General features: G+C 42.0%; 1 protein-coding gene across 1 annotated transcript in view; it reads right to left on the bottom strand.

Moving 5' to 3' along the window:
• Nucleotides 1–360: 360 nt before the first annotated feature.
• LOC132869195 (ethanolamine-phosphate cytidylyltransferase-like) overlaps nt 361–12,209 on the bottom strand; it is a 75,211-nt gene continuing 63,362 nt past the window's right edge. The window contains exons 12-13 of the mRNA XM_060902527.1: nt 10,400–10,488; nt 361–2,511 (exon numbers count right to left, since the gene is read on the bottom strand). Of these exons, the coding sequence (XP_060758510.1) occupies nt 2,397–2,511; nt 10,400–10,488 (204 nt within the window). The 3' untranslated portion in view covers nt 361–2,396. The remainder of the gene's footprint in view (nt 2,512–10,399; nt 10,489–12,209) is intronic.

Raw genomic sequence — 12,209 nt, forward strand, 5'->3', positions numbered from 1 at the left:
AAGTGATAGAGTGAGCGGTCAATTCGTGTCGTCTTCTATGGAGTTTACGGTGACGGAACGTCGACTGTGACCAAATGATGTTTTACTCCTTTTGTGGAAAACGCACAAACCGCTTTAACGCAGCTTTGCTTTTCGTGTGGACGGTCTCTAGAATTTTTCAAGGACACGGACCAGACAGAAGGAACAAGACAACACGAATTGACCGCTCACTCGATCATTTCCCACCCACCATACTTCTGGGTTGCTTGCGGCATTTGGTACATTCCCCTTCCATGAGGATTTTCGTTTGTAAATTTGTCTCGGCGCTCGTAAAAGTATTTCGCGTCTTGTCAATTTGTTTTCTAAGATGTCAGTTTGTTTTGTCCTTGGTAAAAAAGTGTTTTGCAAAGGTGTTTCACATTTTGTAATTTTGTTTTGCACTTCCCGGCCACCGTAACATTGTCCTCGTGAATTGTTCACACAGGAATGCCACCATTAAGGGGAAAGAAATGTCCTAAACCTTAAAACACTAAGAATCCCTTCTAACAGCCTTCATATAATGTCTTTTCAGATCATTTGCACAGTTTTAATACTGAGGCATGGCGACAAAGAGCAAGCAGATTTACAAAGGCAACGTTCATGTGATTTATGTAATGAGGGGAAGAAAAAAAAAAACCTCCACTTGCACTCCGTTTTCATACCTGTGTAAACTCCTCTCAAACCGGGTTTCGTCTTAATGGTATTTAAATTAATGTGAAGATATTTTCAAGACAACAAAGCAGTCCTGTTTCGGTTGCTCTGAATAAGTAAGGGTGGCTGATTACAAATATTACATATAAAATGCTTGTAAATTAAAATGACTGAAGTTAGACGCGTTTTCTGTGACGTCTAGATAAAAACCGCAGTTGTTTAGCTGTGTGTCACTGTGGCATTCGTTGTGTGTGTGTTCTCATTAACCCCAATCTGTCCTGTTAACTAGCAGGGGGTTATCAGTAGTGCTCCGAGATCACTGTATTCTCTTTCACACACCTGTTTTAGAGGAGGGTTTTTCAGCCACACATTTTTCCTGACACACTCCTAACAAAACAAGCAGTTTACAAAGATTTTGGTAATGCTAACAGTGAGTTTCATCACAGCTGCTGGTGGTTCACACTAGGGCTGAACGATATATTGTTATCGTATCTATATCTAGATATGAACATTCAAGATATTAATATCGAAAAAGCAACGATATAGATTTCCCCTCCCCGCATGTACAGCTCTGGCAGTCACAACAAACATCATTTTTACGATTGCCCTTGAATGCACCGCTAAGCCCAGCCAACCACAAACCTTATTTCATGCTTGCTGTGGATCGACAGCTGAAGCCAACCAATGACAAACATATGAGGGCGGGAGTGAGGGAGACGGAGACTGACGCGCGCGCACACTACAGACACAGCGGGGAAATTAAAAAGAAAGAAAATGAGTGTGGAAGATAATGCGGCCGGTGGCGGTGCAGAATCTGACTTGGTGCCAAAACATAAATCATCCTCCATTATTTGGAGGTATTTCGTATTCAAAAAGGACGATGTTAACCAGAGTGAGGTGTTGTGCAGGTCGTGCTTAGCAAAAATTGCGACGAAGCAAGGAAGCACAACAAACATGTTTCACCACCTGAAACAACACCATCGCGTGCTGCACGAAGAGTGTATGACAATGAGAGAAACACCGGGGACTTCTCAGTCAGCCCAAAATAAGCCAAAGCAAAGTTTGATTGCTGATGCGTTCAGTAGCGTTACGCCGTACGAGTCGACGTCCACCAGACATAAAGAAATTACAGACGCTATAACATACCACATTGCAAAAGACATGGTACCTGTGTACACAGTCTCGAAAGAGGGCTTTAAAAAATGGTTCGGACGCTGGACAAGCGTTATAAAATACCATCCCGCACACATTTTAATCAAGCGGCCATTCCGAAACGCTATAATGAGTGCAAAATGAATGTTGAATCCGAGCTCCGTGAAATCGATCATTTCGCCACAACCACAGACCTATTGTTAAAGCAGAGCTGCAGGAAAATGTTTGATTTGTAATTTATTTATTCGTAATTTATGTTAATGTTGATGACTGGCAGTGAGTTCTTAAAAATAAAACTGCATTTTCCACATTTTTTTGTATTATGATGTTTGTATTTTTCTGAAAAATGCTTGGTTTTCACCGAACCCGTAGTCATATCGTATCGTATCGATATCGATATCGAGATATCTGGCATGAATATCGAGATATGAAATTTTGTCCATATCGTTCAGCCCTGGTTCACACACACAGTACAAGAACTACTCCAGTGTAACGGAGAGTGTATAAGGACACATCGGAGGTTGAACTGAAGAGGGCTTGGGGCGTTTCAGGGTCAGTGTTTTGTACTCGATGTTCTACAGCACAGCCTGAGATCTCTCTTTCGCCTTTTCCTCCTCCCGCCTCTTCATGGCCTGGATCACTGCCATCTCTTTTGCCTCCTTCTTCTGATTCCTGGCCTCGAACAGCAGCCTGGCAGGCGAAAAAGTTTGCTTTGTGAAATGTTTTTTTTTTTTATTTATTATACATAAAAAGAAGCCTTTGTAAGAAACCTTATGAAAGCAGTGCGTATTATCAAAGCTCTTCTGTTCATGGTGCACTGTGGACCGATGTCTATTATGCATTGGTCTGATATTAGTATTACATATTAATTTACTACATATTTAATGAAACTTTAATAGTCTTTTTAAAATATGAAATGGAAAAAGCAATTAAATTGCAACTTTTGAAAATTAGCTTAAAAAAAAAAGCTAAATTCTAAAGAATTACTTTAAAAAGTCAACAAACAAGATTGAACAATGCCCCAAAATAAAGGACAATTATTTCTTATGCAGTGTAATTTAACAGGTGAAGAAATGTACGAGTATGCCAAGACAGAGCAAAACATGAACATTTGAACTAAACTCTAAATAGTGTTTAAAAAAAAAAAAGAGAGAGGAAGCACACGTGTCTCTTCTTAAAGTCCACTATATGGCCAAACATTTGTAGACACCTGATCAACACGCCCATATTTGTTGGCTGTCCATCGCGAGCGATGATGACTGCTTCACTAGGATGCACAGAAATGCAGATGGGCCATGAGGCTCGCCCCAGACTTATTCTCCTCTCCTAATGAAGCACCTTGCACAGTAAGGTAATACAAGCAATGTCGTGCCCCCATCGTGTTGTCTCTTTGGACCTCCAGACCTGATGCCAAGTGGTGCACAAAAGTGCCACAGACCTGATGGGTATGGAAGTTGCCACATAGTGACAACTGACTTGCCGAGTGATGCCACCCGTAGGCCATTTGAGTGGCTCTTCCACATGCCATCTGGTGGTGTGCCATTGACCCTGTTTGGTTTATCTGCCACACTGCACTGAAAAGTGCCCTGCTGCCAGCGCCTTATTGGTGATGTACTATTTAACCCAGGCAGGTGCTACCACTCCGGGTCAGAGTGGACCTGAGAGCAATGGTGATTAAGGAGTAACTCCACTTTCCCCAATACTCAAGTCCTCCTGGACCTGAGACTCACCACCGGTTGCAGTTTAAAGTCATACCCAGGACTACATCATCACACCCATATGTGCTTTTCTGAACATCCATCCTTTTAACCTCCATTCTTCTGGGAAGCTTTTCCATTAGATTTTGAAGTGTAGCTGTGGGGATTTGTGATCGTTCAGCCACAAGAACATTAGAGAGGTCAGATACTGGTGTTAGGTGAGGAGGATTGGGGCACAGTCAGCATTCCAGTTCATCCCAGTGGGGTTGAGGTCTGGGCAGGACACTAAAGTTCTTCAATGTCAACCTTAGCAAACCATGTTTTAATGGAGCTCACTTTGTGCACTGGGGCATTGTCGGGCTGGAACATGATTGGACCTCTTAGTTTTACTGAAGGGAAATTTTAAAGTTACAGCAGACAAATAAATTCTGTATGATTGTGTGCTTCCAACTTTGTGGCACCAGTTTCAGTCAGGTCTGGGAACTTTTACTCATATGTGTAGTGTGCATATCTCATCTCATCTCATTATCTCTAGCCGCTTTGTCCTGTTCTACAGGGTCGCAGGCAAGCTGGAGCCTATCCCAGCTGACTACGGGCGAAAGGCGGGGTACACCCTGGACAAGTTGCCAGGTCATCACAGGGCTGACACTTATGGCCCTTTTCCACTACCCTTTTTCAGCTCACTTCAGCCCGACACGGCTCGCGTTTCGACTACCTCAGAACAGCATGACTCAGCTCGCTTCAGCCCTACTCAGCACCCAAAACTCGCACGGTTTTGGAGTGGGGCTGAAGCGAGCCAAACCGAGCCGAGTGGGGCTAGGGGCGTGAGGAAACACTCCCCTGTGCACTGATTGGTGAGGAGGAGTGTCCTCACATGCCCCGCGAGCATGCTGAGATCTGTAAACACCGTAAACCCGGAAGAAGAAGAATTACGAATTATGAGAATTTCTGAAGCCTTATGCGCCTCGCCTCATCTATACGCTCTTGCCAGTATCTGTTGGCGTTGTCGGTGACAACAAGCCACAGCACCAAGACCAGCAACACTAACGACTCCATGTCCTCCATGTTTATTGTTTACTATCCGGGTCGTGAGACTACCGCTTAAAAGCTCACTGATGTCACTGTTTGCGCCGCCTAACGACATCACGTGACGTCTACCCACTTTCGCTAACTCCACCCAATGTGTCCACCCACTTCCAGCCAGCACGGTTCAGCACGGTTGTAGTCGAAATGCAACCCCAACAGCCCCACTCAGCCGCGTTGGTAGTGGAAAAGCGGCAATAGACACAGACAACCATTCACACTCACATTCACACCTACGGTCAATTTAGAGTCACCAGTTAACCTAACCTGCATGTCTTTGGACTGTGGGGGAAACCGGAGCACCCGGAGGAAACCCACACGGGCACAGGGAGAACATGCAAACTCCACACAGAAAGGCCCTTGCCGGCCATGGGGCTCGAACCCGGACCTTCTTGCTGTGAGGCGACAGCGCTAACCACTACACCACTGTGCTGCCCTAGTGTGCATATATATCTTTTTATTTGTTTCATCTTTTGGTATGGCTAGTTCTGTTTAATTCCCAGACTTTTATGATTTATAGAAGAGTAAAAAAAAAATTGGTATGGTAACTGGCTAAGCTGCTAACAAACTAGCTCAATTTCACAGAAGGTTGTGACAGCAAGATATCTAGACCTACACATCGTGTGTATACTGCCTCCAACCACTTACAATGATAAAATAACAAGCTATAAACATTTGTATTAAAGTTTTACATAAAATGGTTATGGAGTCTATCACATTCAGTGAGATTTGATTTGCTCAAATGTTGAATAGTGATGTATTATCAAGTATAATATAGATTTTAATGAAATTTTATGGGAGGTTGGGGTTTTCCCATATAGTTAATTGTCTCTGACTCTAAGTACAAAGACAAAGTTGCATCACCTCTAATGATTTTGTAATAATAAATGTGTCTTAGATTGCAAAAGTAGGATGATTAGTAAATGTGAAGTTTACGGGTGTACGATATTTGCCCTTTGTAAAAAGGATCTCGCACAGTGAGGAAGGAATACACGATGGATGGTGAAGCAGTAATAGTGTACGTTTACTGCTTCTCTCTGTAGAATTCATATAAATGCTAAATCTAATGACATCAAGGCATTTGAGGACACGCATCATTACTGGTGTATTGTTGGGGAACTAATCCCTGTTAAATAGTTACAGCAATTCAAGTATTTAACTGTAAGTATCGATTCACTCCAGGGCCTAATCTAGGAATTTGAAAATAGGGGACAGATCCCTCACTAGTTGTAGAAACAGGGGACAGAAAATATTAACATGGGTAAAAATATCCCTCATTTGTTCCAGTTAGTGGGGACAGAAAAATAAGTAATACATTGGTAGATATTTTCAAGAGTACATCTATAAACAGAACACTTTTATTAATCTTTACTTTTAGAATATCATTAACATAATACTAAATTGAACTTTCAACAAGAAAAATTAAACAAATTACTCAAAAAAAAAAAACTAGCAATCATGTAGAATGTGTAAGATTACCAGGACTACAAAAATGCAGAAAAATAGGCTTTACTTATCCAAATGCACCTGTTGGTTCAAAAGTTAAAGTGCATAGAACCTCACAGCACAACATGAAGTTACCTTAAAATATAATATAAATGCCTCAGCTTTCATGTAAGAAAAAAAACTATTAATACTAGTACTGTGTGCAGGCAGTCTCTCCTGAAGACTAAATTAAACAATAATTATAAACTAATAAAATAAATGGCTCAGGCTTCATAGAAGAAAAAAAACAATCTGAACAGAATCTCACAGTATGATGCTAAAGCTGCCTAAACAATGGAAAATAAAAATACCATTTTGGCAAAAATGTTGGCATCCATTAATTTCTTGTATTAAGTAAAAAAAAAAATAAAGTGCACACAGTCCTTCACTGTAAACATCATGCAATGTTGCCAGATACTGCTGACGTTTTCCAGCCTAAATATGTTCAAAACCCGCCAAAATGCACTTAAAACCGCCCAATCTGGCAACACTGCGCACATGCTGCTTTTCTTGAACGTATACACGGAAGTAAGGCGGAAGGTAGTTTGTCGACATCACCGCAAGACGACGCCAACGATTGGTCAAATTTGCGGGAAAGTTGCGGTGATTGGATAGAATTGCAACACCGCCCTGAATTCACGGGGATTGGTTGAATTTGCGTTGATGTTGCAAATCGCGAAATCCTGGAGGGTCTGAATGTTATGTTTGGATGAGACAGAACGATATGCCATGTGCTTTTGGGTATTTTTAAAACACTTCACACGATTGGTTGAGATGCACTGTCTTCCGGTTCAGTGACCAATGATATAATAGTTCACAAAACTGTTTTACCCACTAAATAAACCATTCGGAATACTTCGGTCCTTTCCGATATTTTCCGATTGGTGTGTAAGCAACGCTATATTTACCGCAGTGCTTGCTAGCTGGTGCTGACAAATTGACCGCACAAGATTCAGTAAAACGCGACTACACACTCTCTACTTATAAATGCACGACAAAATGAATAGATACGCGATATCACTCTCGTGCCCAAAAAGTGGATGTGCGACAGACAGATAAAAAACGTGTATTATCATGTATTACGCGCCCTAGATTAGGCTCTGCACTCCTCTTCAGTAATCATTTTTGGTCCGGGCAGCAGTACCACAGCATTTCTACCAGGACAGTTTTTATCCACGAGCAGTGCACCGACTGAACTGTTAATTGCTCAATTACTGGACTTATAATTACACTGGGAAGTCAGCTACATACCAGGCAGGCACTTTCAATGTACTACACTGCTCTGCTCACTTACCATTTAATTTATTATTATTGTTGCTTCATATTTTTTTTTCACCAATCCTTTAATCCTTTAATGAAAATACTCCTAAAAACAGCATACACTATACTAGGAGGGAAAAAAAAAACTTAAATAAAAATATAAATAAAATATATAAATATAATGGTCAACAAAATCTATTTACAATATAATCTAAAAACATATAAAATACTTGCTTATGACGTAATGGCTGCAAGAGCAATGGATTTAAAATTATTTAAATCATTTATAGGTAAATTATTCCATGTTATCGTCCTTGGATAAAAAGAAAACTTAAAAACATTTTGATGCACTGATTTGATGAAAAGGACGAGTGTTTGGTAGTCTAGTAGCTCTTGTAATTTGACGCACTTCAGGAGGGAAACAAATGCCAACATGTCCATTTAAGATCTTGTAGAACATACTGGCTTGAAAGAAAAGTCTGCGATCTTCAAGAGAATCCCAACCAAGACGCTCTATCATTGGAGTCACATGGCTAAAACGAGAACAGTCATTGTAGATGAATCGTGCAGTGCGACGCTGGACCATTTCAATTTGGTCGATACTCTGCTTAGTACTCGTATAGGGGTTCCACGCACTACAACCATATCTGAGCTTTGGACGCACCAACGAACGATAGGCTTGATCTTTAACTTTTGGATCACATCCACTAAGGATACAACGCAGTAGCCCAAGAGTTGAATTTGCCTTCTTGCAGATGTTATTAATATGCTCATTCCAGCACAAGGTATCTGCCACAGTGATCCCAAGATATAGTGCTGAAGAGACTCTAGAAATAGACTGTCCATTTAAAATGTATTGGAACTCAGTAGGTACTTTCTTACATGTTACACCAAGATGATAGCATTTCTTCACGTTAAAATTGAAATGCCAAGTTTTTGACCATAGAAACAACTGATCAAGGTCATCCTGTAGGGCCCAGCAATCTTGTACCTCACGAATTTCTCTATAAAGGATACAGTTATCAGCAAAAAGACGAAGATTTGATTTTACCGACAATGAGATGTCATTTATATATAACAGAAATAAAACAGGCCCCGGGCGGCACGGTGGTGTAGTGGTTAGCGCTGTCGCCTCACAGCAAGAAGGTCCGGGTTCGAGCCCCGTGGCCGGCGAGGGCCTTTCTGTGTGGAGTTTGCATGTTCTCCCCGTGTCCGCGTGGGTTTCCTCCGGGTGCTCCGGTTTCCCCCACAGTCCAAAGACATGCAGGTTAGGTTAACTGGTGACTCTAAATTGACCGTAGGTGTGAATGTGAGTGTGAATGGTTGTCTGTGTCTATGTGTCAGCCCTGTGATGACCTGGTGACTTGTCCAGGGTGTACCCCGCCTTTCGCCCGTCGTCAGCTGGGATAGGCTCCAGATTGCCTGCGACCCTGTAGAACAGGATAAAGCGGCTAGAGATAATGAGATGAGAAAACAGGACCCAAAATCGAGCCTTGTGGGACCCCAGAAAGCACAGGCTTAGTAGAGGACTAGAGACCATTTATTGAAACTGATTGGGTGTGATTTGTCAGGAAAGCCTTGATCCACTTGAGCATGTTCCCTCTAATCACCATAGCATTTACATTACATTAATAGCATTTAGCAGATGCTCTTATCCAGAGCAACATACAACATACACAAAGCAGCCTGGGGAGCAGTTGTGGGTTCGGTGCCTTGCTCAAGCCATTCCTACTGGTCCAGGGAATCGAACTGGTGACCTTTTGGTCCCAAAGCTGCTTCTTGCTTCTCTAACCATTAGGCCATGGTCTTACTCAGGCACATAATCCTTCTTAGTCACTTTTTATTGTACTTTTTACTGTATTGCACTCAGGCTTGTAGTACTTGAGTCCGACTCGTGACGTGACTTGACTTGGACTTGAGCACTGATGACTCGGACTAGTGCATTAACTGCATTCAGACTTGTAAATTGGAGTTGAGGACCCGGATTTTTTTTCTTTATTTTTTTGTAATATGCCATAATAATTTGGCACAAGATATTTATATCGACATTAACTTTTGTACTAATTTCATGCAAGAGTGTCACATCTGCATGCCCTAGTGAACTCTCTCAGGCGCGCTCCGTAAACGACTCGCACCTGCATAGAATTAAGGCGTAATCAGTGCGCTTATGTGAAAATGCACTTACTTTGCGAAGTATTGAGTTGCGTTGCTGACACACTGCCAAGCCTTATTTCCTTGTTTGGTTTCCTGATCCCTTATTTCCTGCTTCTCGTCTTTGATTCTGTTGAGTCTATGATGGCCTGTTTGTGCCTCGCTCGACCTATCGCCTGTTTCACCATTTTATGATTTTGCCTGCCATTCTGGAGCGTTTACCTGTCTTCACTTGTATTAATAAACACACTTGCATTCATCTCTGACAGAATACTTCACACTCCCTGACAAAGAGAATGCACGTTCACCTGTTCATACATCATGTTCAGGAACAAACTAATGTTAATGGCGCTGAAACAGCCACCGTCAAATGGTGCGGTTGGAGTCTTGTTCTCAACTCAAAATTTTTTTTTTTTTAATATAAATGACTGACTTGACTCGGACTTGAACACTGGGGACTCCAGACTGGACTCGGACTTGAGGTTTAGTGACTTGACTACAACACTGATTGTGCTGTATTGTACATTTCTACTGTATTTTATTATTTAGTGTTTAGGATTTATGTTTAGAAGTGATACTGCAGGAGTAAGTATTCTGTTGTGCTTGTTACACATGGCAATAAAGACTCTTGAATCATTTTATCCTGGTGGATCCAGATATTGGGAACACTAGATGCGAGGTGGGGACACACTCTGAAGAGCTTGGCAGTCCATCGCAGAGCACCACGCAGACACGTTCACAGAAATAATATTCTTTCTTTCTTTTTTTTTAATGGAGAAATACTTCTCAGTATTTCTCTCCTGAGTGCACGCTGGGACGAATCAGTGTGCACTGCTACTTTTGGCACATAGCCGTGTTCACAAACATACAGAATGTCAGTAAAAACAAAGAAGAAAACCCACCTGTTTTTTATTATCCTCTGCACAATGTCATCGGTGGTAAGTGTGTTTCCACTGTCTACAATCCGTAGTATACCTTTCCTCCTAGGTACCTGTGCAAAAGACCAATACACACATCCAAAATATGCATAAACAGTTCAAATGTTGACAAGCTGAGCATTAAAACTTGTCTGTGAAGGTTCTCAGTCAGTCATCGAGGTCATAGTAAACTGTAGGTGCTATAAAAGGCAACTGGACTTGCTTGAAATTCTCGAAGACATTTCACTTCTCATCTGAAAGGCTTCTTCAGTTCTGTCTGACTAATGTGGAGTTCCAGGTACTTATCCTTGAGTGGACCAAAAGCAACCCTAAGGAGGGTGGTTGAGTCATCCTATAGGTGTAGGTCGCTGGGGGCCAGGTGTGAACGGGGCTGGCAGCCTAGAGGGTTGTTAGGGTGATCTGCTGGTCATTGGCGCTGTCTGCCATCATATGAGTCATTGAAGTCAGCTGAGGCCCTGTCCACACGGCAATGGATTCAGGTGAATCCGATACAATTGTTTATCGTTTCGGCCTGGCGTCCACACAGCACCAGCGTTTTGGGTGTCCCAAAACGAAATCTTTTGAGAACGGGTTCCAGAGTGGAAAGATCTGGCAACGGCACCATTGCGAAGTCGTCTGGATGAGTAGAACGGATTTGTTTACGATGACGGCACAACCACATGTGCTTCACGCCGGGTAGAAGTGTAACGAACTCGATGCGAGTTGTCAACAAATCCTATAACTTGGTTCATGAAATGCGCTTACGAAATATTTTCACTGTGAATATTTATTGTGTAATGGTGCAAAGTGAGAGAGAGAGAGAGAGAGAGAGAGAGAGAGAGAGAGAGAATAGCCCTTAGGGCAGAGTCAATCCCGCCAGCAAAAATAGGGAAAAAAAGGAGCGATCTCACCTCTTCAGATATTGGTTTAAGTCCTACAATACATTCCTTAAAAAGGGCGTAGAAGAACAAATTAATCCATCAACGTGTAGTATTCAATTTATTCCGGACCATTAAAGACGCCGCCTTCCGCGTAGAATCATACGTCATCCTCGCCGCCATATTGGATGGGTCAAAGCGGAGAATAAAGATGCCTCATTCATGTGCTGCGTTTAACTGTACCAACAGGTTTGCCGTCCAAACGAGATCACGTGGGATTACCTTTCACAGGTGAGACTGGAAAAATACTTTTCATTGTATTTGGTCATTATAATGTAATTTTACGAACAGATTTTTCTGACTTTGTGGCTAATATGAAGTCTCACGCATAATAGTTTATGCGCATGCGTCCTTACTTCTTCTATTGTTCTGGTGTCTCTGAAGGGACCGTCTTACAGCGCCCCTAGAGGTGTGGCATGTGTATTGCATCGTTTTCAGCAAGCGTTGCATTGCCATATGTACCTGATATTTTACTGATCCGTTGCCCATGTGGACGCGATTTTTTTTAATAACATCTCGTTGCCATTGTCGTGTGGATGTAGGCTACATCCACACGACAACGGCAACGAGATGTTATTAAAAAAAAATCAATGAAAAGTATTTTTCCAGTCTCACCTGTGAAAGGTAATCCCATGTGATCTCGTTTGGACGGTAAGCCTGTTGGTACAGTTAAATGCAGCACATGAATGAGGAATCTTTATTCTCCGCTTTGACCCATCCAATATGGCGGCGAGGATGACGTATGATTCTACGCGGAAGGCAGCGTCTTTAATGGTCCAGAATAAATTGAATGCTACACGTTGATGGATTAATTTGTTCTTCTACGCCCCTTTTGAGGAATGTATTGTAGGACTTAA

This window comes from Neoarius graeffei, chromosome 20, assembly GCF_027579695.1.
Source record: "Neoarius graeffei isolate fNeoGra1 chromosome 20, fNeoGra1.pri, whole genome shotgun sequence".
NCBI classification, from domain to species: domain Eukaryota; kingdom Metazoa; phylum Chordata; class Actinopteri; order Siluriformes; family Ariidae; genus Neoarius; species Neoarius graeffei.